The sequence below is a fragment of the Scleropages formosus genome, chromosome 11 (genome assembly GCF_900964775.1).
Source record: "Scleropages formosus chromosome 11, fSclFor1.1, whole genome shotgun sequence".
Lineage (NCBI taxonomy): Eukaryota > Metazoa > Chordata > Actinopteri > Osteoglossiformes > Osteoglossidae > Scleropages > Scleropages formosus.
Genome location: NC_041816.1, coordinates 17667049 through 17694693, shown reverse-complemented (window position 1 = coordinate 17694693; position 27645 = coordinate 17667049). Strand labels below are relative to the sequence as shown.

The 27645-nt window shown below is 41.7% G+C and overlaps 1 protein-coding gene across 4 annotated transcripts; it reads left to right on the top strand.

Moving 5' to 3' along the window:
- Positions 1-8089: 8089 nt before the first annotated feature.
- dnajc24 (DnaJ (Hsp40) homolog, subfamily C, member 24) lies at positions 8090-27621 on the top strand. 4 transcript variants are annotated; one of them, XM_018763921.2, is made up of 5 exons: positions 8090-8126; positions 8762-8941; positions 19251-19389; positions 27141-27209; positions 27476-27621. In XM_018763921.2, exons 2-5 carry the CDS (start codon positions 8834-8836, stop codon positions 27604-27606), a joined length of 447 nt encoding a protein of 148 aa, XP_018619437.1. In that variant the 5' UTR covers positions 8090-8126; positions 8762-8833; the 3' UTR covers positions 27607-27621. The 4 variants fall into 4 exon arrangements, with proteins under 4 accessions (XP_018619437.1, XP_018619438.1, XP_018619435.1 ...); XM_018763922.2 differs by lacking the exon at positions 8090-8126 and adding an exon at positions 8338-8392; XM_018763919.2 differs by lacking the exon at positions 8090-8126 and adding an exon at positions 8412-8496.
- Positions 27622-27645: the final 24 nt, after the last annotated feature.

Genomic DNA, 27645 nt, shown 5'->3' with positions numbered 1-27645 from the left:
CCGAAGCCTACCCGGTAACACAGGGTGTAAGGCTGGAGGGGGAGGGGACACACCCAGGACGGGACACCAGTCCATCGCAAGGCACCCCAAGCGGGACTCGAACCCCAGACCCACTGGAGAGCAGGACTGTGGTCCGCGCCACCGCACCCCCTTGAGCAAGGTACTTACCCTGAAATAGCTCCAGTAAAATTACCCAGCTGTACAAATGGGTAAGTAATTGTAGGTAGACTAACGCTGTGTGTCGCGCTTTGGAGAAAAGCATCAGGTAACTGAATAAATGTAAAGCTGAAATCAATACATTATTTTAATTTAAACATAATTCAATACATTTTCATTACAACTAGAGGGATGACAGAAATATTTTGCAGCTGAATGGGTGAGTAATAATTAAGGGCAGCAAGTTCTTTGCTGCCATTCCACATTTTTGTGCTTAATTAGTTGTATTAAATTAGACCGAGTAAGGATATATTTCATGTCTCTCAGATGGCCAGTTTTATCTGCATATTGAGCTGAATCATTGTTACCCTTGTTCCGTCTCCTACCAGCCCTTGGTTTTGGCTGAGTGCTTCAACTATCACTCAAATATTGAAGCAGAACCAGCAGGGGAGCGCAACAACAGTTCCTACATCACAACAGGTCAGCCACTAATAACAGCAACACCGGGAACAGGTGTGATGTCATAATTCTGATAATTAATAATCATGCTGATGCAGAGTTACAGCTTCAACAGCCAAGGACATACGATGCTGTGTCATATAAAACGGATGGAAATACGGGAACCATTAATTGAAAGTGGACGCATGTGTCCACATTCAGTCAAAGTAAACTCAATTACTGTTACTTCTCTAAACAAAAGACAGACTAGGCTTATTTAATTAGTGCCTTGGCAACTGTGGGCTCCTGCTTCCCACACATCTGCTCATGAAGATGAATAAGTTTGGAGGGAGCTGTGATGCCTCCCTCGCTTGGGGGAGAGGGTCACATTGAGAACCACCTGACAATTCTCCTGCTCACCCTGCACACCTTCCCAGACACCTCTCTTGCGTGCGCACTGTGCTCGCCGCTTGAACAGTTTCGCAAATTAAGACGGGAAGGATGTGTGATGTACTGTAAAATAACACCTTTTTACACTTCTTTAATTTCTCAGACAAAACATCTGCAGGCAAAACCTTTTTCTGGGCCCCCTTGCTTTTGCCACCACTCTGCTGCCTGCCTACTTGCGTTGTCTAAAGAATGGATCCCTGGCAACAGTGAGGTCAGCAGCACACAGCTGCACGACACCGCACTACATTGTGAAAGTGTATCACCGGTACAAAACGGAGATAATTTTCAACTAAAATAATATGCATGAAAAGTCTCGTTGCAACACGGCAAACTTCGACACGTTCGTCCTACTATTTTATACGTACAAACGTAATGATGTTGAACTGCGAAACCTAATTGTTTAGGTACTGTTTTGCTTCACTGCAATGAGAAAAAAATTAAATTGTAACAATCAAGATACCAATTATAATTTTTTTGAAAATCCAGAAAAACAAATGATGAAAACGAACAAATATTTCTGCAGAAAAAAAAACAACACATTGAGGTCGACATTTGTTGTCAGTGGTTACCACACGTTAGGGCAGTGGATCATGAAGAATACCTTGATGCCCCGGTTCATCTGCCCTCTAGAGAAACATTTTTGAATGATGTTCATAACCTGTACAGGCATGGACACCACAGGTTGTGAACTGGGTCCAACTTCCAGGAGTCAGATATTCAAAGATAAATATTTGTGCTATATGATTCATATCTTGACGTGATTATAAGTCAGCTCATACGACACTACGTATATTAACTGACCTAAATTTTTTTAAATTGAGTGTAATTAAATGGAAATGGTATGTGAATATAATTACTTTGAGTATAAAAACAAAAGAAGCTGACTTAATCTTGAATTAATGTTAAAATTTTTGAAGTCATTTCCGAAAAACCGATGCTGAGAATAATAAATTCCCTGGAAAGTTTCATCACGTGGTCTAGATCTAATTTAGATTTTGGTTTGATACAAATTAATAGTATTTCAGTGTCAGCTACAGCATTACCTGTTTGCACTAGAACATTTAAAACTCAGCAAATTCAGCAAAGTCAATGCTAGAAGTTGTCAATATAATGAAATTAAAAAAAAAAAAATAATAACTTTGCCGTGGTTTTCCAACTTTCTCATTTAAATAATGGCTGTAATTAAAAGACTGCTCTAATTAGGCTACTGATTAATATAGTAGTAACTTCAATAATTTGCATAATTTGCATAATATCTATTTTCACTCATTAAACATGCCTTAACATTTATGGGGTCAGTAATTCCATAATCAATAACAGTAACAATACACAAAGAGTGAAAAAAACACTTCAAGAACAGCAAGACAGTCTTTAATGCCTACATTGTGCTTTAATTACTTCTTTTAACTTTTACCCTCTCCTAATTAGAGTATTCAAAATCCTATTTCATTTCTTTGTGACTTGGTAATTAACACAGAGATAATTATGATTTTACATAGTGATACAAGGATGAGTAAGAGCAAGCGCACTGTTGTGTTCATTTGAACAGATCAGACTGTTGCAGAGGCACATCTCCCCAGGGACTCTCTATGCAGCATCTCAACATCTATGCAGGCCCACAGGAATCCTTATATATAAGTGTAGTTACTTTGTGTAAATACATACAGTATGTACAACATACAGGTATTCAGAATAAAGAGGGCTGTGAATGTGCACATTTGTGTAATTTAAACAGTTTCTCAGAATCATTTCTGCTTGTTCTTGTGTAAATTTCTTTTAAAAACACCTGCAAAATGAATTAAAACTAAAGACGTGTCTGGGTTAAATAGCTTGGTCATGTATTTGGGTTACATGTGAAAGGGAAGCGTGAAATAATAATAAAAACAACGAATAACTGGTAAAACTCAAGCATACGGTCCTAATTCTACAACTTGATTAATCAATTTTACAATTTACAGTTTGAGTTATCGTTTGAATGTTGGACATACGTAAGCTGCAGCATGAAAAAACGTCCATTTCTGTTGGCAACACCAAAGTGTTCTTAGACAAACTTGACCTCACTCACCATGCCCTGTCCTGCCTTTCGCTGGCCTAAATGAGATGAGACCGTCTCGCAGACAGATGCCACCAGCAACATTTCTTGTGTCATATGAAGGAGGTTGTGTCACATGACAGGGCTGAATTGATGACAAACAGTGGTGAGTGACAGCCTCTCACTCTGCATTAGAGCACCCCGTCGGTGGCAGGGCACAACATTGCTCTTTGTGCACACATCATCGGTGCCAGTTGTGACTAGAAGATGAGCTCCCCCAAATTCACAGTATCACTGCATCTGAGACAAAGGAGCAAGACGTTTTACATGGACAGATGCTTTCATCCAACAGCTAGAACAAACAGCCCAAGGTCTGATAATCTAGTGTGTTTGTGAAACCCTTATATCGCAACTTAAAAATCATGGACAGGGAAAAGAACATATTTTCATATCAGTGTGCTGTTACTGTAAGACTTATTGAAATTACTTAAAACCACTATTTTTTTCAGACCACCTAAACCAAACCCACAGGAAAAATACAACTACAGATGATTTGAGTGACGACAATAAAGTTAAAAAGTGCTACTGTAAGTAAAGTCTTTCTATGTAAAGTCCCGACTGATACGCAAGAAAAATATGTTTCTGTCATTTTCCCTATCATTTCACTTTTGGGGGGGCTCTTAAAGAAATGAATACCACAAAGGTGAGTGTTAACCGCAGTAATTTCATCATGAGGTTTACAGAACTAAGGGTAATGAATAATGATTTTTTTTGGTTTGAAGCCGAATTGGTCACTGCAGTAAAATGCAGAAAACCAGTGCCTTACACTGTTTTGTCACTTTCAGTGTCTCAGAAGAGTCTTCGCAGAACCAGGGACACAGTCAACTGTGAATCGGAGTCATTTTAGAGTAATTTAAAAAAAAGTTTTGATGGATTGTTGGATGGACGTTTTTTTTTCATCAATAAAAATAACCTGAAGTCTTTTATCTGCTGAAAGACAATTGTAAAAATTAAAAAATTAAATTCAGAATTTACTTCGGTTCACTTTTCATACTCGAAATGTTCTCACTCTTTCACTTTGGATGGCTGGCAATTCAGAGAGAATATTCTGACACATTTCTAATTGCTATATAATACACCCAGAATGGGGGAATAATTAAAGGCAAACAATCTGTCACTTGTCTGTTACACAGACTATCTATCAAAAAGCTCATTAAAGAATTTGCTAATGAGCTACAAAAGATTGCACTTAAGGTGCGTTGAGCAGCCTTTTTTTCCTCTAGCACACTCATGATCTTTACAGTAATTCCCAACACAATTAACATACACCAATCCTTGGCATGTGCACTCAAGTTAGTCTTTTCTTGTTCACTTTCCAGTGAGTGCCTGAATTTTAAAAATCTTTAGAAAATCTGATGCTGCTATACTACAATAAGTTTGTGCAGTACCTTTCCAAAAAATACAGATAAATAGTCTGTAAGAAATCCTGATGAGTATATTTTCATCTAAGTTTAATATTGAAACAAAAACCAAATATAGTCCAACAAATAGATTCGTATTCCTCTAAAAGATTGTTTTTATAATAATTAGGCCTTTAAGTGGAATGACTAAAATATTAATCCTCCAACCTACTCTATTGGATTCTTAAATTGACTACATCTGTACTGTATTTAGAACATTGAACCCAAAAACTTAACACCAGGCAGCAGCATAAATTGCAGCATTATGAAAACCTTAAAGCCTCACAGCTTAATTGCTATAAATTTTAAAAATCTGTGCTTCAAATACATGTCAGTGTAATGTATCTTGAACATACATTATAAAATATACTTTCAGACAGTTTTTAAATGAGGTCTTAGTTTCAAATAGCTTTTAAGTGCAAAATATGGTAAGACTGAAGTTTGAAAGGGTGAGACTTACTTACAGTTACAGCATAAAATATTTTTCTGTACCAACTATAAGGTCCCGTGGATTCTTCAACTGCTATGCAAAAAAAAAATGAATTCATAATGCACAAAAAATATTATTGGAAAGTTGAGTAACTAAAAAAATCTTTTTTAGAATCTGCCTAAGCTCACACTGAATGAATTTATATTGACTGTAAAATAAACACCTGTTGACAGATATTTTAAATTTCATTACTCTTTCAAACTATAATTACTCCTTGGGTTTCCTGCAGAGAAATGGAAGCATAGATATATTGGTACATCGAAAGTAGGGTGTGAATCTTTGCTGTCTCGATAGTCTGGAACATTTTTTTCTTACACTTGTCTTACGGTGCACCTGGAAACCTTATCGGCAATGTAACTTTGTTGGGCGCACACCTTGCCCTCCAGCCTCTTAGTTGGCACTGCTCCAGGAGTTCCTCATACTTATACTTACATCTTTTTATTGGCCTCTTCCATATGTTCTTCCCAACAGTATGACTTGTCTAGATTCTACAGACAGCACGACAATCTCCCGATCTTAGAGACATTTCTCTGACAGTTGTCACAGCCTTGAGCACCTGGCTGTGATGCCAGTGATAGCACATCTGACTTGTCACACATGTACAACTGCTAAGGATATGCTCCAATACCCATCTGTTTGGACACTGAGCATGATGGAGAATCAACTTTTCCCCAGATGAACAAGTTAAATGAACTAGGTGGCACATAATAAATGTCTTAAATCAAGATCTTGATATGCTAAGGCTCTGCTTTCCTAAGATCTGCCCAGAAGACCTTACTCTCCAGTGCCTCTTCTTATCTAGTCCATGTTCCATGCTGCTGCACCCCTACTATCCTGGTTAGCCATTCTTCCTCTGGTGTTGTGTGCACCTCCTCCTGAATCAGTTTGTGTTTCCCCTTTCCCTGGACCTTGTAATACAGCTGTGATGGAACACTACTCAAACCAACCCTTCCAGATGCTACCACCACACTGTGGTAGAGCTTGGAGTCTGCCTGGCATACTTCAGCAACATATTCCATAGCGAGAATAAATAAGATCACAAATATAATAGAGTCTGCAACCATCCCTTTACCAGCCTATGCTACTCTGAGAGTATTCCTCCTATTGTGACCAGAAGAGTGAAGTTACTGTAGCAATTCAGAATGAGACCCTTCATCTTGACTGTGACATGGTGCCACAACAAATTCCATCTCCTCCAGCTTGTATGGTATTGAGCCATACATGTTTGTGACCTCTAACCACAACACTGTCACGTTTCCCACGTCTTTGTCAGCCTCCGTAATCAACTGTATTGCCATACCAGTATCTTCAGAATATTTCTACCATTTCTCTGGATTGCCTTCATGATCCTTCAGAGCCTCTTTAACAGCTTTAGATAATGCTTATAGGCCATGTAAAGTACTCCACTAGGGCCTCTGGATGAGCATGCCCTTGTCTTCCGTCACAAGACGGGGACTGAATATTGTAGTGGACTCAAGTGCAGAGTTCATTTCGGATGATGTCTGTGAGTTGCCTCCTGGCCTGGCCTCTCCAGCATCTCACCAAGGAAGATCCCTCTGTGCACCTTCTCTACCCATAAGCATTTCATCTTGGTGTGATGGATCTTCAACTCTTGTGAGTTTTTACAAGCTTTGGCACACACACATTCCTCACTCATTGTCATTTGTGCCAGCCTGTGGGTCACTCATTCTCCTAACTTGTGATCCTGTGGTGTGTATCTAAACTGATCTGGTAATAGCTCACTAGTTATCTTCTTAATGGGAAGCTGCGGAGTGGGTCACCAACCTACTCCCATTCCCACCCCTCCGTGGAGTGACATATAAATGTTGCACAGCAACATGGATATGGAGGCAGAGCAGCTAAGGAATACTGAAGGGCAGCTTATACCTTCAGTGTTTACCAGTTTAAGCCATCGCCCCTGTTATTGTTTTTGTGACATTGACAAAGTTACTTACTCTGATTTGATCAAAATTCCCAGCAGTTTAAATGGATAGAATGTCATAAACCTCGCTGGAGAAAAGCATAAAGTAAAATAATGATAACACAGCACACCATAACTTCAGAATGATTTTTTTTTTATTTGAAAAGAGCTCAAAAATTACAATAAATTCTACCATTTTTATCGCTGAAATTTAAGGGTTATATAATGGATTTAGTATACAAGATAAGGAATTGAAGACTATAGGTATGGCTTGTTTAAGGTTCTGAGGATTATATATTGATGTGGTTTATATTTTGTCTATAGCATGGATTTATTATTAATGTAGGTACACTGGGTTAAATACATGTTCTTATAACTGAATTATATTAATCCTATTGTATTTGTTTCCTTCAAGGAATTGTATCTTACAGACACATTTTAAGATTAGCTATCAAAATATGAGGCAAAAATACGGTGCTATTTAAGTGTGAATTTTTACAATACTGTACAGTGAGTCATTTGTCTACTTTCCCCTTTAAATCCTGACCTTGAAAAATGGTGTAAATAAGTCCTACCTCAGTTTAGGTCATTTTAAAGCAAATTTGAACTTTTTCTACATAGAAACCAGTAAGAAAAATTATACTTGTCAGAAAGAATTTTAGTTAGCATGAATATGCACAATATAGAAACAATGGGAAGTTTTAAGATTATGTATATTTAAATTCTCAATACCCAACAACTACAACCACATGATCGTAACTGTAGTCTAGTGGCCAGTGCTTGGAAGAGAGTTCAGGAACATCGAGAAGATGTTTTATGTTCTTTACAGCTCACGTTCCCATTTTAAAGCTGCTTATTTAGAAGGGACTGTTTGTATGGAAAATTATTCGGCTCTCCTGCTTCCACATAAATAAATTTATAATAACTCCAACATCATGTAAAAATTAAAAAGTTGTCAGAGTGGCACTTCTGACTATTTTTTGGTCTTCAAACTGCGACGAAGTTCACAACAACAACAACAATAATAATAATAATAATAATAATAATAAAAGAGATCCCCAGTTAACTCGTATTTCTCTATGTTCCCATGAAGACAGCGTTTCTGCCTCTTGTGTTACACTTATTTCACTCCGGGTAGAAAAACGTTTCGTTCATCATTTTACAATCCTTCATAATCAGGTGGGCTTTTGAAAAAATGTACTGTTGTCTCGCGGACTTTGATCAGCATCGATACGAACTTTTGAAGTGCTTTCAACTGTGTAAAAATATAGTATTTAGTATTTGGTAATGTGTTAACGATTAATTAGAAAATGTGGTCAAAACTGTACGGATGCATCAGAACCGCTTCAAAAGGCAGCGCAAACACGAGGGACGTGGAAAAAAAAAAAAAAAAAAAAAAGGCTCGACAGTCGCCCTCTGGTCACAGCGCGTGTTTCCCCCGGACGGTAAAAACTGTAGCGCACATCTCCTTGCGAACCGATGTGTTCTTAAACGTCCGATAAATAAACACAATATTGTGGTAGTAAGAAGACACTGTTTTCTTTATGAGGTTTGTCATTAATGAAGTACTAATGTGAGTGACGTGCAGCGACAATGGCGTCTTCTTTTTGCTGTGCTGGACTCCACTAGGACTAGTAGGACTTGGCTGCAGGACTGACGGTGGCACTCAGTCAGTGTGCTGATGATCGTTAGCTGAGGCGATTTTCGCGCTTTTTAAATATCTAATTTCACTGTTATTTACTGTCGGTCGTCGGTGTTGCATATCAGCCGCTGATCCAGTGTGTGTTGTGTGTGTGCTGTGTGTGTGCGGATAGGTTCGTTTGGCGCCCAGCGGCGGTCTCCTCCTCCTGGTCCTGGTGCCGGGCCGGTTCGTCCTGTCCGCCATCATGACAGCGGAGGAGCTGCTGAGGAAGGACTGGTACTCAGTGCTGGAAGCCAGTCCGTCCGACGCACCGCACGAGCTGCGGCGCAAGTACCAGAGGCTCGCGCTACTGGTATGGTACACTCCCTACTGATTAATAGTCCCATTCATCATCATCATGGTCTTCTAGTACATACATACACACACTGACATACACCAGCTCCCCGCACACACCAGGTAAAATGATTGTGTAGGTAACACACACACACACACACACACACACACACACACACACACACAGCCTGTGTCACAGGTAGTGTGGTGTTTATGGCTGTTTCCCTGTAACCTGAAGGTCCCCAGTTAGAATCCTACTGCTGCTGTACCTTTGATCACTGTCATGTTTATCCAGAATTGATACAGTATAAAACAAGCCTGCTTTGTTTGTAAGTGGGGAAGTAATTGTCTCAGGTGTTAATGAAATTGTATTCAATAATGTTAGTACACATTATATGTACACATATATTTATACTTACACATATATACTTATACGTACTTTGTCAGTACGTACGTATAAGAGTATAATTTATAAACACATAGGTGTGTATGTATGTGTATACAAAAGGTTGTATCAGATTTAAGACAACTGTGACTGTTCAATGTGTGTGTGTATATATATACACACACATATTATATATATATTTGTGTGTGTGTGTGTGTGTGTGTGTATATATATATATATATATATATATATATATATATATATATATATACACACACACACACACACACATATATTATATATATATTTTGTCACAAACTACAGTGTCTTCTTCCAGTAAATTGGGTAAGAAGCATTTTTGGACATTAAATTGTATGTACATCTGTTCAAACTAATTTATATGGTATACAGTATTTCCTATATAGATTTGCAAACATATACTGTGCTATTCTTGGGTTTTCAGATTAATTAATTGAACAGTCTGTGTATATAATTTTCCATTAATATTGACAGCAGCCTGCCAGGGATCCTTGTGTGTAAAATTTGAAGCTTTGTTTCACAAATGATTTGATAAAATATTGAACCAGCTGAACATAATGCTTTTTAATTCAACAGGGTGACAGCCTAGTTTATTAAATTTGCAGTTTTATTTATTCTTTTTATTTTGTCAATTCAGATTTGTCAATTTGTGGGCTTAGCAAAGATGTCTCCTGCCAGGTCCAATATTTTCCTGACTCTGTCCTGCGTTGACCTCGAGTGTGATTGAGGCACTGCAGCAAACTGCCAGCGCTGTTATTGTGGAGTCTGCATTGTGCACGTCATGTCTGATCATATGTCTGGTGACATATAGTTCAAATTCCATAGTCCTTTTTTGTGTGTAATTTTCTTTATGGATGCAAATTATGCATTAATTATGCAAGCTTTAAAAGTATGTTGGTTATAGTTAATTTTCTTCTTGTAATGCTTTAAATTGTGAAATTTCTTTGCGTTAAGGGAATCATTACCTTTAATTCAAATTTTTTGCGAGTATGACTTTGTCATGCAGACCATTATGGTTTCTTCAAGTGTAACTTTAAGCAGTTCAAATGAAGGGATTTAACGCTCTAAGAAATTGAAAATGTGTAAATCTAATTTTGATACATGCTATAGATATTTATCTGTTGGTTTTTATATTAGTCTTTGAAAAGAAAGTGCATCGTAAGCTGATTTGTTTAATCCTCCATTTTAATTACAGTAATCACCTTTCAGTAATAAATCAAGGGGTTCCAGTCTATAAGCATGGAGCATTTTTTAAATCATGGTTCTCAACATTCCTTTCATTTGTCTCATTCATTTACATTGGCTACAGTGAGGTGTTGCATTTGTTTATTGTGACATTTGATCAGCTTTCTGCTTCTTCTTTTAAGTACCAAAAATGTATTTATTTTGAATTTTGCAATTCAGAACTTACTTGATTTAAAATGCTCAGTGGCAAAAACGGTTGCTATGTACCGTTACTTCCGATAATAAGAAGCCTGTTCTTACACAACAATTTATTTTCACCCTCCCCACACTAAAATGTGACTGCTTAACTTGACCCCGTTTGTATAAAAGACCATTACCGGTTAAGACAGAGTACTGGGAGTGCTGGAAAACCGCAGGAGTGTGCTGCACCAGAACTGTCAGGGAGGCCCCTTTTTAGAGAGATAATAATCCTGCCGTTCGCTTTAATAAATACACTTGGCTGGAGGCAAAAAACTTCGCAGAAGAAAAGGCATCTCTTAACTGCTCCCCTGTTACTGCTCAGAATGAGTCAGCCCACAGACATTAGGTGGCAGTAGCGTGATGTTATTGGCCTTTGCTTTGCCCCCTGTTGCTCGGCTTCCCTCCGAATGCCACCGCACGCTCAGAGAATGGCAGCAGGAGGGAGAGGGGGGCTGTCGGGAGCTGGGGGTGGCAGGGAGGATGCAGAAATGGCCTTCTGAGTGCTCCAAATTGCCAGCGCTCCACATTGTATTCCTGCTTCTCCTAGCTCCATTAGCTCAAGTAAATGAATATTTTACAATGCGTGCAAAGAGACAGCAATTAAAGAGCATAACTCGGTTGGATTGAGGCAGCACTATTAAAAAGATGCGGCCTTTCATCCGGCTGTGTATTTATGACAAATACCTGAGTTACACCGGAGAGGGAACTCAGGAGAAGAGATTATGGCCCATGTCCTTTTTAAAGAAACACGATACTCTTGTCAGTCTTTTGCAATGAATAAAAAAGCCCTTTGTGATGTAAAATGTAAAGAGGGGGCTGTGTACACTGTGTGTGAATGTATTCTTTAAATACGACTTCTCTGTGAACTGGTGTTAATGAAATATTTATAGCTTTGAAAAATAGTTCAGCTTCCAGGTTCATTTACAAGATGCTGTGAAGATGCAGTCATAAGGGCGGTACAACTTCAGCAACATCCTGTTAGAACTGTAACTCATTCATTCAGACCTTATTATTTATGTGTTAAGTTCTCTCTTTTACAGCAGTTACAGTAATGTTACAGTTATTGATTCATTCATACAGCTGGGTAATTTTGACTGAGCAGCCTGCGATGTAAGACTTGGGGGATTGAGGATGTCTTTGTAGATTTACATTTATGTATTTTACTGATACTTTTCTAAAAAGTGATTTACTCATTTATACAACTGTGTCATTTTTACTGGCTCAATTTATAGTAAGTACCTTGCTCAAGGGTACTGCAGTGGAAGGTGGGATTTGAACCAGACTCCAAGATGATGGCTCTAACCACTGTGCCACCTGCTGCTCCTTACTGGGCTGATGAAGTTTACAAATGGCTCTAATGGATATTACACCTCTCACAGGCAAGTCCTAGGTTTCTCATGATAGGGAGACATTTTGCAATTAATGTGCAGTTAGAATCAATTCTGTAATTGGGGAGTTTAAAGTTCCCAGTCATCTCATGGGCAGATTTTGTCTGAGCAGCCTGTGATGTAAGACTTGGGGCACTGAGGATGTCTTTGTAGACTTACATTTATGTATTTTACTGATACTTTTCTAAAAAGTGACTTACAGTGATTTATTAATTTATACAACTGTGTAATTTTTACTGCATCAGTTTATAACAAGTACCTTGATCAAGGGTACTACAGCTGTAGGTGGATTTGAACCTGGGTCCTTAAGTGCAAGTTGGTGCCTCTAACCACTAAGCAACCTGATTCCTCAGAATTATTTAATATATTTGTAATGCTATACAGCCCTCACGTTTATAAGCACCCGGAACACTCCCACAGTGAGCGCACTCTATGTGGAGCTCACAGTGCGGTAAATTCAGTGGCCATGTAGAAACATACCTGAAATGCTGGTCAACATAATGGCATTTCCTCACCTTAGTAACAAGTGTCAAGGTATTTCTATGGTACCTGCACACCACACCATTAGTTTTTTTTATGTCCCCACAGCAGATTTACTTAATAAAGTGTTCTGTTGTTACAGATAGCATTAACTTTGTTTCAGGGATCTAAATGACTTTGTTGTTAAAGTTTTTCATTTAGAGAGTGTCTAGTTAGTCTGATGTGGTACAGAACTATATGACTGGGTGCAAAAGGTGAAATATGGTAAATATGTTCATGTTGTCAAAGGCAGGGCTGGAGAATCAGTTCTGCCCTGTGCATTATTCTCTGCAAGGGTATGTGTTCAGGGAATGATCAATAAAGATGTGACTAAAAGAGTCAGATTTTTTTGTTTGAGGTGCAGCCTGCTGCATATATTTCAGTCATGTGCCCTCACTCCACTAGCAGGGGTTTTCTCAGGGCTGTCGGTGTCTGTTGGACTCCAAACAGTACTCAGTGCCCTGTTTCCTGTCCCCTAGTCCGACAAGATCATGAGAGCAGCTCCCTTCCTTTTCCTCTTGAAGTGCGTTTGAGTCCCAGTGACATTTCCTTCTTGGACTTGCATGGCACAGTTGGCAAAGTTTTTGAGTGCCCCACCTTCACAACACCTTGGTTTAGTATTGGCGGTGCTGTGGAGAGGCACAGGAAAGAGGAGGCCTTGTTCAGTGCACGTGAACAACACCTCCGGTTGGATGCAGCGTCCTATTGCGTCTTAACCAGACTCTTAATTTCTGCTCTCATCCTATGGAATTCGTCTTTTCTGTCTCTGGAAATTTAAACATTATTATTCCCCCGAGATTAAGCTATGGATGCTTGGTCCATGACCGATCTAACCTATAGATGCTTGCGAAAGAATGGTTTTATTTTCTCCCAGATGTTTAGTATAAATGCATTTGATGAGTATAAAGGCAGACGAGTCCTGTGGGGCTAGGTCTGGTGTGGAACGTCCTTGCAACTCTGTGCGCAGGAGCCCTAGAATGTTGGAGGGTGGGATTGTAGGTATGGTGCACCATCCCTCAAGTGTTTGGTGGTATGCAGTGAGTTTAGGTCCCAGTCATGCTTCGTTTTCAGACTTGCTTTGGGCACCACGGCGATGAGGTCCGTCTTCACCCCATGGAGCTGAGACTGATGCTGTGGTGTCACTTGCTGGGTAGCGTGTTGAATTAATGAAGAGTGCAGGGAAGTGCTAACGGAGCAAGCTTTCTGTTTTGAAGCCAATGGAGCATGCGGGCCTCAGAGCAAGGTGCACGCAGGTAATACGCTTTTCTGAAGCAAAAGCAAGGCTCTCGCCCGTCTTGTCGAGCCACGTGGAGCTACACAGTGTGTCACAGTCTGAGCTGGTTTTAATGCTGTGGATGTTAGTCTGGTATGGATCAGATCATAAGGGGATTGACAGGGATTTAAAAGCAACTGTAACTAAAACACAGCTAAATCTGATTTACTATATGCCTTTAAGTGTGGTTGTAAGACAGCTCATGAGCCAGTGTTTACATGTACATAGAGTATTATCAGCTGTGTATAATGTGAGCTGTCGTTGTGATATATGTGGATTATGTTTAAGTGACTTACTCCTGCAACTTTGGTCACCCTGCACTGAAACCAGATTAATTAGTTATAATAGTTTTCGCAAAGCTGCTTTTCGGGATAATCCGTTTTCATTCCAGAAAATCAATCACCATATCAATGCGTAATGAAGCATTTATAACTGACTGGAAGCCATATATAGGAATATGCATGATGGAGAAGTCACAAACATCCGGCTGAATCCGTGACCCTATTTGCTCCTAATATTTATTACACAACCGTCATCTATTTACAATGATGGTAGCAGTGATTGAATAATGGGCAAAAAACGATGTTCTACCAACTTGGCAGATGAGCAAGACACCAAAGTACAAAGTGTACTGTAGCAAAAGCTGAATTTTCGAACCGTCTGCTGTTACAATGAAGGTGCCGTTCATTTCCAGCACGCTACTAATGGGTCTAGGTTTTAATTGGATTCCTGTGGCTTTTTTGGCATGTAAGATGAGTTGCTCAGGAAAAAAGTGCCCTTTCTGTTCAGTGTTCTCTGTATACAAGTGGTTTCCCAGCGATGTGAGCCGCGCCAGAGCGTGCTGTGGTGGCAGCTCGTCCTCTGGGAGGTGAAGTCATCGTGTCCCACAGCTAATGGGATGCATAGGTGTTTGTTAGTGACAAACAGTATCCTTGCACCCTGTTACAACAGGTCTTTTTATAGAAAAAAATGGCTGTGGAAAAAATAGAATTTTATGCTAATTAGGACTTTAATAAAGATACGTAATGATAAATAATTCTTATGCGCGTATGTATATAGAAACACACACACACAACGTTCATGTAGTTTACAACAAATTGTCTGTCATTCCAGGACATTGCTTTGTTTTCTATAGTTTTCTGTTTAAATGTCCTATTCATATGTGAGCCTGGAAATAGATATATGTTGTTGGGTCACATTGTGTTAAAAATTGGTAGTAAATATATTTTCAAAATCTAGCAAATTATGGTACAATTTCTGTATGTATGTTCTTTCATATTGCATTTCCATGCAGTAACTGCGGAGCGCAGACCTATAACCAGGGCACCCATGTCCTCACTCGACGTATCAAGGTGACGGTGCTCTTATCCAGGTGTAATGTGCAGGTGAGCTCATTAGGATGACATGTGTACCATCACACCCGTACCCACATAATTAGAACAAACTCATGTACCCTACGGCTTTGCATGAGGTCCAGTCCTATACCCAGAGGCACATTTTACTAAGAAATCAAACTGACTGGCTGTCCTTGTTACACCAGTTTCAGTGAAGTTGGCAAAATCTTGCCAAAATTAATTCAGTACTTTTAGTAGATTGATATTGGCCTTGGCAGTATCATTTTGCCTTTTCAAGGCTTCACATTCGGTACAATTTCTAGGGGGTCATGTCTCTTTAATTTAAATATTTTTTTCTTTGTAAGATTCTTTGCAAAACACATCGATAACATGTAGTGACCATGGTGCTTATATAAATTTGTGTTTTAAAATGTTGTATATTGCCCCTAACTGTTAGAAATTAATGTAGGCCATTGTTATTTCCTTTACTACCTTACGGGAAGGTCTTTATAATGATTTAAAGCTGAGCGTTTTTAGACGTAAATTTCTGTGTGTCGTGGACATTAAAATCCAAAGAATACAATAGGTTATTATTCATCTAAATAGTTCTTTGCTGTTCGTGTTATTTTGTTATTCTAATTAAATCAACATTCATGGACAGCTGAATGGAAATAATTTTGGCTCAATGACTGGCTTGTGGCTGTCCATTTTCATTCTCATGAAGAGCTCAACAAGTGATTTTGCATGAAATCCAATGTGTCCAGCACAATGTACAACGAGCTTGCTGTGAATTACAAAACAATTGCTGGTAATGAGGGACACATTAGAGCCCAGGTTCGCATTCGCAGTATCTGCACTTTGGTACAGTGAAAAGGAAAATGAGTTGAGCTGTCCTGACGGATACTGGATGGAGACTGAGTGTACAGCTGAAACTATATGTTTTGTCAAGCCATGATATGGTTTTCTTACACAGACTATCCGTAGCCTGTGGTGGAGCTGATTATACCTGGATTTCCTCCCGGTCGGCTTCCTCTTCATTCACACTCAGCAGTGGTCAGCTATTGGCCTCGGGGTTGTTTTTTTTTTTTTTCTTTTCCCTTCCCTTGGCCACATTATCAATCTTAGGCACCTCAATTTGCCATCATTTTAAATAGCAACTGTGTGCAGCGACATATCAGCGGCTGGGTGGGTCTGAGAGTGTGCCAGTGTCACACCGCAGCCCCCTCTGTGGAGACACATCCCGTCTCTGTCCGCCCTCTCTTTGTGCCACATAAGGCTACCACATTTTTAGCAGCAATTATTCTGGGGACACTGGAGGGATTTCCCCCCTCCATCTCTCACCCAGGTGCAATCATTGCTGAAAAGTACATGGATTTGGTAATGTAATAAAATGGCATGTGTTGTCGGGATTTGAAATCCAGGTGGCATATGGGAAAGGTGGCCCCTGTGCTGGATCATAGCTCAGATTATGTGCTCATGTCATTTGAATTTAGGGATTTTGCTTAAAATGGGCGTTTCCTTGTGTGATTTATTCGTTTCTTTTTTATTTCTCAATGGTCAGTTCATCCAAGTCTCAGTTAATCTTTTTTAGAACCCTCCTATGTTCTACCACACAGTTAAAGACTTCTGGGTTAATCACGATGTTTTATAAAAACTTTGATCCGTGTTGTAAACATTATGGTTTTTACATTGGACCATTCTAGAGATTTTACCAATTATAGCTTGTGAAGCCGTACCCCATGCTGCTTAAACCGAGGTCTTTCAGGGTCATTTTCGAAAGGTTTTCCACATCGATCTGCTAGATCTTCTACAAGGCTGTAGGAATCGATATAATCCCTTCCGTCTTTGTATCATATAAATTCTGCACTTTTTAAGTAAATTGAATCAATGTTTGCATGTCAAAGGAGGTTTAAATATAGGAGTTGCTGATTACTTGTTAAATTTAATTAAAAGGCAGTCTGGAGAGGGTTGAAAGCCATGGTTTGTCATAGTTCTGTAATTCTTCATAGTTGTTCTTCTGGGAGCCTTTGCCCCCTTGATGTGGCACAAGAATGCTCAGTGTTTATATATTTCAGAACATGTCTTGCATGCTTGACAGCTGCCCTTATCCTTGCTGACAGTCTATGCTGACAGTTTAATGTCATGCATATCCCAGAAGACGCTTCTGCAAAAGTTATTGCTACAGATATTTCAGCATGGGTTTATTTTAGTATTTACCAGCGCAGATCGGGAAGTTTGCAAAGCCTGAAAATGTGCAACGCTAATGTTTCAACTGGGACACGATCCCGTGTCCACCGAATCTAGAGCATAGCATGCTACTTTGCAGCACCACTCCCCACATCGGTATCTCTCACAGTCGCCACGCTAGCCCTGTATCATCTCTCATGAATCAAAGGTCTTGTTTGTGTGACCAGAGGACCTGGAGCACACATGTTTAAGTCTGATTGTCAGGCCTCCTTTCCCAGCCCCGTGGACTGCCTCTGCCCTTTTAAACTGCAGGGCTGCCGCTGATGAGGGGACTGCGTTGAATAGACCAGAAAGTGTTTGGCACCAGCAGACGAGCGCGGCTTTCCCTTCCCAAATCAGAACGCCGCAGAAGATTTCAGTGCAAAGTGCCTGTTAATGATTCTCTCAATCAAGTCCTCCAGTTGATTTTTTGGCTTGTAGCAAAGTTGATTTTTTCCCCCCTCCTTCTTTCCCCTTTTCAGTCTGTCCATTTACAAAGTGAAAACAACAACAACAACACAAACAAAAAACCCATCTGAGCACAACCGCCCTTACATTTTAATTAGTTTTAAAAGTAATTGCTTGAAATGATTAGTTGAATTTGGTTGGTGTTCCTGTTACTTAAAATTAAAAATATAATTGCGATGGACATTAATTGGCCTGCCTAGGACTGTTGGTTATTGTAGTTTGGTTTTGCCCCATGCATCATTATCCGGCTTTGGACAAGGTTCAGCTTCTGAACTACAGTGACCATACAAAAACACAAACACAAACACACGCAATGCTCTGCTTGCCAGTGCCAGACTATAATCACCATCCAACTCAGTGATGGCTAGAAAGGATCTATGTTGTTTTCCGACCCTCTCCCCCATTCCCGGTACCCACCCACCCCCACCTTCCAGCCCTCCATGGGCGAAACCAAGAGCACATGGCCAACAAGAGCCACGACCCATGACCCACACTCCTTGGTGGTCGCAGCTGAACTTCGGCAGAGCTGCAGGGGAAAATTTGAGCCTTTTTACTGACGAGGAGTCTGAGTGAATGGGCACCTCCGAGTCAAGCAAGCAGCTTTCTTCCAGCTCCTTGGAGCATTACAAGGAAAGCGGTACTTTTAAAGTGTATTAATACTTTTCAAATGACAAATTAGAGTGGCTTCCTATGGATGGGTACCACCTGGTAGCCCCTTTACAACATCAAAAAAACATGAGTTTATCTGATGTGTAATCGGTGGCTGCGGTTTCAACAGAAGTACTTTAGTTTCTTGGTGTGTTTTTTTTTTTTTTTTTTTCTTCTCTTCTCCTCCCTCCTTCCCCCCAGTACTTTTTAGCAGGTGGCAGTCTGATCTGCAAACCTACTGCTGTACCTCACAGTCCCAGGGTCTAGGAGACACTACCAGTCCGGGCGCAGTTTTTGTTCTTCGACATTGCTTTCCACTGCCCCAGTCTGTTTGTGTTTTCTTTACTCAGCCTCTTTGGGTAAATTGTCCAGAAGAAGAGTGGGTCCATCAGCAAATTACCCAGAAAACGCTGTCAGTGCATGTTGCGACATCAGGTTTTTACTGGCAGATTGTCCCTGACTCGTGTGTTCTAATTAACCTGGTTGTTGTCTCCTGTGTCTTATTGCACCTTCCCTTCTCTAATACCCCCCTGCAATTCCAAAAATATCGAAGCAGGTGTTGGTAAACCCAAGACTAAATTGTTGTTTTTGTTTGCCTGGAATCCCCCCCTCCCAATTGGCAGTACCACCCAGACAAACAGAGTCCAGATTTGGCGGCAGAGCAAGTGCAGCGCCACATGCAGAGGTTCATCGAGGTCGACCAGGCATGGAAGATCCTGGGCAATGAGGAGACAAAGAGAGTGTATGACCTCCAGCGACGTGGTACGTTCTCCTGCTCTGCATCCACGCACACATATGTAATTGCACTTTGTCTACACACGCCATGTGCTGCTGTTTGCTACTGTGCAGCCTACACTGGTGCTGAGTAATTGGTAGGTGTTACAGGTTCAGATGTTAGTCTCTACAGTATTCTATTTACAAATTTTAATTGACTAATTTTTACAGTTTTATTTTCATTCCTGAGGGTCTTCCCCACCTATCTTTTCCTTCTGTGCCTTTCTAAGCCTTTTTTTTTTTTTTAAAACTCAGTTACATTTATTCACTTACAACGTTAAGTTACTTACAACTATGTACCCATTATACAGCTGGGTAGTTTTTACTGGAGCAGTTCAGGGTAAGTACCTTGCTCAAGTTAGTTGGATTCGAACCTGCAACCTTTGGAGACAAAGGCACAAGTGCTAACTACTGCATTATCAGCTGCCCTTATAATACTTTATTGTTTGATCTCTCATCCTTTACCATAACACATGGTCATGGAAATAATATGTACAGCGCTTAGTATATTATTACATATGTGCATTCCTTAAAATCGTTGTCTGCTCTGCATATCGTGAATGGTTGATTCTTTCTGTCTAATTAGTATGAAATGTTATTTATAATAACAGTGACAAAACTGTTAAAGAGGTTGGGCTTACCCAGTTCCCAGCTTTATAAGAGAGAGCAGTGAATATAGCTGTTCAGGCTGCAAATCACCAAGGAGACAAAATTGTGCTTGAAAAGGTCAGTTCATTTGAAGCATAAGCAAAACTAGTTATGATGAAAAAAGATTCACAGGTTCAGGATTTCATCATCTGTGAATCTTGCAATAGACCAAAATTGTGGAACCCCAGAGAAATTCTGGTAAGCGCACACGTCTGGGTCTGCCTGTCTTAGCTCCGCATCAGAGCTTCAGAAATATGGAGATCTGAGCAAGCTCCACGGTGTCACAGAAGGAATGCGCGTGTGTAAGAAAGCTACATTTGTGTGTACAAGGAAAGGGACTCTGAGTTTGTGGGTGGATGAGTGTTTGGTTGGGGTGGGGTGGGGGGGTTGACCAAAAAATAGTCCACCAAAACAGACAGGAAAAAAGCACTCCAAACAAGCCCAGCGTTTGCTCTCTTTTCTCTCCCTCACAAAACGCCTTCTTAGAGTGGAGCGAGGCAGCTGGGAGGAAGAAAAGGGGGAAATATAGGTCAGGCCTGTCACACACGGACGGCCGTTACATGAAGTGATAGGCTGCCTTTCTCCCCTCGCCTGAGGAAAGAGCTCCCTCGGCCCTCCATTAGGACCTTCAATAAATGTACATCCAGGCCCCCGCACCATTAACGGGGGAAGAGTCACTAATAGTGGATCGCCTGTGGGGGGGAAACAGTGAGCGGCATTCGCCAGTGCGGTCCGAACCCCCATCGACACGCAGAGTGTCCGCTGAAAGCACCCTGCGCTGCCTCCGTGTCAGCCATTGACTGCCCCCCGTTGTACGGCCGCCCGCAGTCAAAGCCCCCTGTCAGTTTCGCCCGCACCTCACTCTCCTCTTCAGACCTTTCAAAGCTCATGTCCGACAGCTGAAGGAAAATAAACCTTAGAACAGGCCCTGCAGCAGTTCCTTGACCTCCTGGCTATGAGCTGTGTACAGTATGAATGATGAATGTAACGGTAGTTTTGAGACATAAACGTGTTTGGTATCCAAATAGTCCTGTGGAACTTTAAAGTATTGCGTGTTCATACTGATGAGGTTTTTTTGTTCCAAGTTGTAATTTGGATTTTTTTGTTTTGTTTAGTTTTTTTTGGGTTGGATTTCGATGTGTTCCCCAGAAAGTTTCATCAAAACAACGCGCTGCAGGTTTCTGTTCTAAAAGTATGCTGCTTTGATCAGTTTGCGTGAACGTATTGATAGGATCCCGTAGCTGCTGGCAAACGGATCAGAACCACCTGACATTGGGGAGAGGGAGACCTGTACCATCTGTCTGGCGCCTGCCGATCTTCTGAGGGGCTGTTTTGTGGAGCCTGCGCACGGCTTTCCGGCCGAACAATGTCAGATGGAGAATTAGCAGCGAGCATCTCTTTGGATTTGATGTTGCCCAACCATTTACAAAGACAGGCCCGTGCTCTACTGCGATCAAATAGGACTGTGAAGTTATAATTAAGACCTACACCCAAGCTTGATTAAAGCACGCTCTAAAGTGTTTGTCTCAAATGGAAAAAGGAAGAAGAAGGAGAAAAGGAAACTCAATCCTCCTCCCACCAACAAGAGGTAAATAAGACCAGTGAGAAGCTGTCCTTTGATGAGCGGCGCAGTCGGTCTTTCAGTGCTGCTTTAAGCATGATTGGCTTGTTTTATCTCACTCTCATTAGAAATGATGACAGGCATCCTCTCATTGCTGCACCCCATACAAATGAACCTGTTTACGCATAGGAGACGGGGCGCTTAAATGCGCCGCTGTAAAAGATGTGTCGGAGATGCAGTTAAATACCTATATATCGATGTGTGTTAGTAAACCCGTGTCCTCTGTCACAGATATCATAAATGAGTGCAGGGCAAAGCGGGCGAGCAGATGGAAACATAAACCAGGGGTGCACCTTCTCTCGCATTAGGAAAGCATGCAATTACTGTTGAAATAATTGAGTGGCGAGCAAAGATGTCTGGGAGCTGTGCAGCTGATCTTGCAGCCTACCCCCGGCCCGGACTCCATCCGCTGCCTCGTTTCAAATCTGAGCTTAGTCATGCTCGAACAATTACAAATCATTTTATCATTTAATGTGCACCGTTTAATTGCCAAAATATAGCGGCCGTTGTCATACATCTTGTGCTGTCTTGCCGCGCGCTTTTAATGGGGCCCGTGAAAGCATCGCCTTGCCTCCTCCATGTGTGGAAGCAGACGGCCAGGAGAAACGTGCGCAGAAAGTCTTACTAGGCCCCGGATGCTAATAGCTGTTTAATGTTATTCTGCGGCCCCTGAAAGAATCTCGGTTGTTACTGCTTTTTAAGTCAGGGGTGCCCTGTAAGAGCCGGGCTGATCAACCAGCTTGGCGGGTCTCTGATCTCACAAATGGGACAATGAGCCGGCACGATCCCTCCAGCTCGCATTGTGCACGCCTGCATTTGTAGGCACTGGGCTCCGGGTCTCGCTTGGGGGGGGGGAAAGTTTGGGCAAAGGTGGGGGTTTTGTGGTGGGGCAGGGAGGGGTCTCCCTTGAAGGTTTCTGACACCTTGGAGCAGATGTTTCACAGAGAGACGCGGTTTGGATATCCAGCAGCTCGCCTTGTGTAAGAAGCCAAGCCCTCCTTTCAGGGCCTAAGAAAAAAGCACCTTTTCATTTCAGCACCATTTATTGAATGTCGCATTGTAAAGCAGCCGTATGAAAGAGTTGAACATATAATGTACATTTGTGTGAATAGATGCTTAAAGCAGGCCAGCCTATGGATAACGGAGATTTGTTTTCATTTAAATGACTAAGCAGACCAGCTTCCTCTTATTTTTGATGATTTTGTTTTCAAACCAGCACCTGCTCCCCTGATTTTAATGTGAAATGAAGATGCCATCAGAGTACGTCTGAAGTGTTTCAGACGCATTACTTCATTGTTAGCATATCAATGGTCTGGAAGAAGTCAATACGTGTGCCCTCACTGAAAGGGTGGCTGAACAATTCAAATACAGGTGTCACCTCCTCCAATTAGATGTTCTTAACATCTACACCGCGTTTCATGTCATTCCTTATTCACCGACCCAAGATGTTATTTAGGATCGGGCGATAGTACACAATTGTACACAACCCCTCTGTTGTGCCAGATTAAGTACCGTGACCCAGATGAATGAATAATGTGACCTAGATGTGCGAAGCCTCACACTTTGCATACTCCCAGTCCAACCACAGGTTGAAGCAGGCAGAAAGGGTTAATCATTTGTTGTCATTAGACTGTTGGACTATTTAGATGTCTACAAAAGGTCTGGCGATACCCCTCGTTATTTCTGAAGACCAAACTGTCCAATTTGCAGACACATTTCGATGTCCTCCCCTCTTGCATCTTTGTTTTATTCATTTCATTTTTTTGGTGCAGGATTCTCAAACTCTGGGGAAATAGCTGGTGAAAATTTGCCTCCGAAACGATCAGCGAGATGCAGCCTTTGCCATGAGTGAAGGCCCACACAAGTTCCTTTTTTTTTTTTTTTTAAAGCTAATTAAAGCCACGCATGTTAAAAAGCAGGATCTGAATGTGCTAATTACAGTTTCTTCACGAAAGGCTTGCCGGTGGCTCCGAGGCCTGCCGGAGACGCAAGGCAGTGTTACTTTCACCTTCCAGACAAGGTGATCACACACATCATGCCAGATCTCTCTCTTCTTCTCCCACATTTCATATTGTTCCAGTCCAACTTGAAGAAGTCGTTACTTATCAAAGAATTTCAGTGATGCACAATTCATACCATTTTGGAATGATTTTGAAATTACTTTTTTGTTGTAAAACATATGTTTTGTAAGTTTGATATTTGATCTGGCCTCTAAAACTATACTGTTTCATAGCTTATTTCATACTTTTGTCCATAATAATTGTACTGATTTATCCACTTGGACTATTTAACAAGAGCAGTTTAAGGCTTTAGAACTCAGATTTCATCCAGCAACCTTAACATCTCTGTGTGTACGTGTGTGTGAGACAGAGGCCAGTATCCCTGCTCCAGTGGCCGGCAGCACACAGCAGAATAATAAAAATAACTCTAGGAACAGTAGTGTGTGCAGCACATTAATGGCAGACATCACACAAATGGTGGCTGTTTATGATTTATGACGAAAGCCATGATTCTCTCATATACCCCCTGTGCATTGAGGACCATGCTCACTCGCGCCCGTACCTGAACCTCCCATTGGGTGTGTGCACCTGATGGCCCACTTTGTCCCTTTGTTAGTGTGGTCGTCATTACCAGCACCTCCACTCCCCTCTTTTAGCCCGCTCAACATGGTGTGACACACATGAAAATGACAGGGCATCCTTAGCCACTCCTGAAATTACTTTTCAGTGGAATATTCAGGTTTACTGTACTTTCCAAAGAGACACAGACCACTGATATGTGAACACAAGTAGGGCAGTAGGTAGCATAGTGATTAGAACTGCTGCTTTCCACTTGAAGAACCCAGGTTCAAATTCCATGTCTTGCTATTGCAAAGTATCTATGGTAAACTGCTCCAGTTTAAAAAATAATAATAAATGGAAAAATCATTGTAAGAAACACCATCTTAAGTTGCTTTGGAGAAAAGTACAGTGTCAACTAATTCAGTAAATAAAACTGCATACTTGGCACTTGGAAATCTGATGCCAACACTGTTTGGTAGATGTTCTCTAAATGCCCGTTAACAGTAATGGATACATGCAGAACTAGTTTTAGGAACAGTTCTTTAAGTTGATTTCAATAATGTGTTGATTGGGGAAGGTTTGTAGGTTTCCAGATGGGCTTAAGGAAAGAAGGCACCCTAGCTACAGACGATGTCGGGGTTAACCAACGGACAGGAATCAATGGCTCACATTGCTTCTGTGAACCTCCTCTCACCCCACCGGTGCTCCCCAGGAGTGATCCTGTCAGATGCTCTGAGCCAAGGGGGACTCCTCCTGGAAATCACATGAATCCCCATGGGCAGGCCCAGTAATGGAGTGTCAGATCAAACAGCTCGACCCCAGCAGGGCTTCGCTGCTTTGATACACCTCCGTACCTTAATCCACCTCCATCTGTGTGCAGCTCATCTGGTCTGCCCCCAGCTGGACCCTGTCGCTTTGATAACCTTCTGTAGCTTAATCCACCCACGTTTATGTGCAGCTTGTTGGGTCTGCCCCCCACCTGCCTTCCCCAAACCCTCCATTTTTTAACTGATGTGCTTTAAATAGCACTTCCTAGTGTATAGGTGAGGTGTGTATGTGTATGTGTGCATATGTATCAGTATCCCAGAACGCATTGCTTGATGACTATGCTGATTGTGTATCTAATGTGGGAGATTGAAACCTATTGGAGAGCCTTGGAGATGGAGGCGCACATGGAGCAAACAACTGCAGCTCCTGTGTACATGTGGACTGTCAGGCACAGCCTTATGTAAACAGACAAACAGTGCACTTCCAGTGCTACCATACAGAGCCACGCTAATGTGGATAATATGTCACCCGGCCGGAAGAGCCGGACCCTCCCCTTTCCCCCCTCCAAGCCAAGCGGTAGACAGGATATGCAGCTAATGAACGCGTATTGCGGCCATCTCGCTGCCCGGCTGCTGCTCCCCGGAGGTAGTGCTGCGAAGCACAGGCCTCCTCCGGTGTCTCCCATCGCTGGTGATAAGTGGAACATGGAGCAGCCAGCTGATCTAACAAGCTGCCTGAATGTGATATGACCGTGACCCGTGGCCATGACATGCTGCAGCGCACAAGTGGCACTGCACACCAGCCCCGCTGCTTCATTAGGGCCTGGATGTGAATGCTGCACTGCCCTGGACTTACTCACAGCCACTGTCCATTTCAGGCTCCCTCATGACAACCTTTCACCCTTTAACAAACCCTGATGATAAAGTATAATTTAAAAAGCATGATATGCCTCCTTTGACTGTGTGGCAGGGCCTTTGAAGGAGATAGCTGACTTAACTGCTGTTCTTATATTCACTTCCATGGCAACATCGTGGCCACTGTTCCTTGGTGTAATTTGCAGATGCACATCGAAGGCTTTCTGAGGATCTGTTGACAATGGAAGCTTCGCCAAGGGACCGCAGCACTCTGCTGCAGGCCTCAAGCTCTGTTTGGACGCCGTCAGTCAATGCTAGCCGGCCAGCGTGCAGGTGGTGGTACGCTGAAGTCCTGAGTACTCTTGAGGGTCATGCTGGGCGGACAGAGAATATCTCTGTTTCAGGGCACAGGTTCACTACCTTTGCATTTGACACCCCGCAATTGACCTTGATTACAGGTCACAGGCTGCGGGGCAACACAAAAATGTGGAAATGGAGTGAGAAAATATGTCGAAGAGAACGCCTCTGTCACAGAGTCCCCTGTACTAAGAGCTTATAAATATTGCACAACTAAATGGAAATGTTAACATGTCAGATTGCCATGGCAGCCCATAATATATTAATGCCAGAGAACACTTTGTTTTACCACAAGAGTGGAGGAAAAAAGGTAAACATGAAATTATGGACTTTTTAAAATGATTTTAGCTCCTTATTTGGTTTTATTTCAGTAGAATTTCTTAAACCCCCCTCTTTCCTACAAGAAAGTGTGGACTTGGAAATGCCTGCAGTTTAATTATGCAAACGTGTCCCAGACCTCTAATTATATCAGACTATCTATAACAGCTATTGGCAGGAAATTGAACTTTCAGCACTTGAGTCCAGTGGGAGCTCACAACATCAGCGCTAACCAGTTTGCACCTTGCTAACCATTAGCATACCAGTACATCAGACTGCATTTAACTCCACATCAAGGCAGTCTAGACCGTCCTCTAACCCGAGCAGGCAAACTGATATAGTCCATGGAAGGAAAGCACGGTATCAGATGTAGACAACGTACCTTGGCTAAAATATTAAAATATTGTTTCAGAAAGGAAAAATTTTAACAATACGATATGGCTTCGGGACCCTTTTACATTCATTTTCTTGGTGCACTGCTGCCACCGGCCAATGACTGGTTGCCTGTGGCAGGTGCATGAGTGCTCTGGAGATTGCAAGGAGTACTACTGTGTGAGACACCCTGGACTCACTAGATTCCTGTTCAGGTCCTTGTTTGTGTCCCCCCTGCAGCCAAAGAGCTGAAGCAGAGCTGGCCAGTCGACGCCCACATATGCCTGGGTGACATGAGCTGGGATGATGGTAAGGGTCTTGTCTTCTCCTGTCCCTCCCGGGACCTCCACTCGTAGGACTGATGTGCTGGACACTGGAGAACCAGTGGAAACTGGGTTGCCCATTTGAAAACTTGCTTTGTTTTGAAATGAACAGTGACCATGAAACCACGTCACTATTTGTGCCATTTGTTTCTGTACGAGTAACTGCACTCTTTTTTTAAGTAAATGAGATGTCCTCCGCTGACCCGTGTCTGCTCTCTCATCATCTGGGTCTGCTTTCACTGTGACTTTCAGAAGAACAAGTCTACACCTACAACTGCCGCTGTGGTGGCCTTTATATCATTGGAATAGAAGAAGCAGAAGTGGAATCTGTCATTTGCTGTGACACCTGTTCACTAAGTATAGAAGTCCAGAGGGCTTCCTGAAGACCCAAGATAAATAATAAGGACCGTGGTGTATTTAAT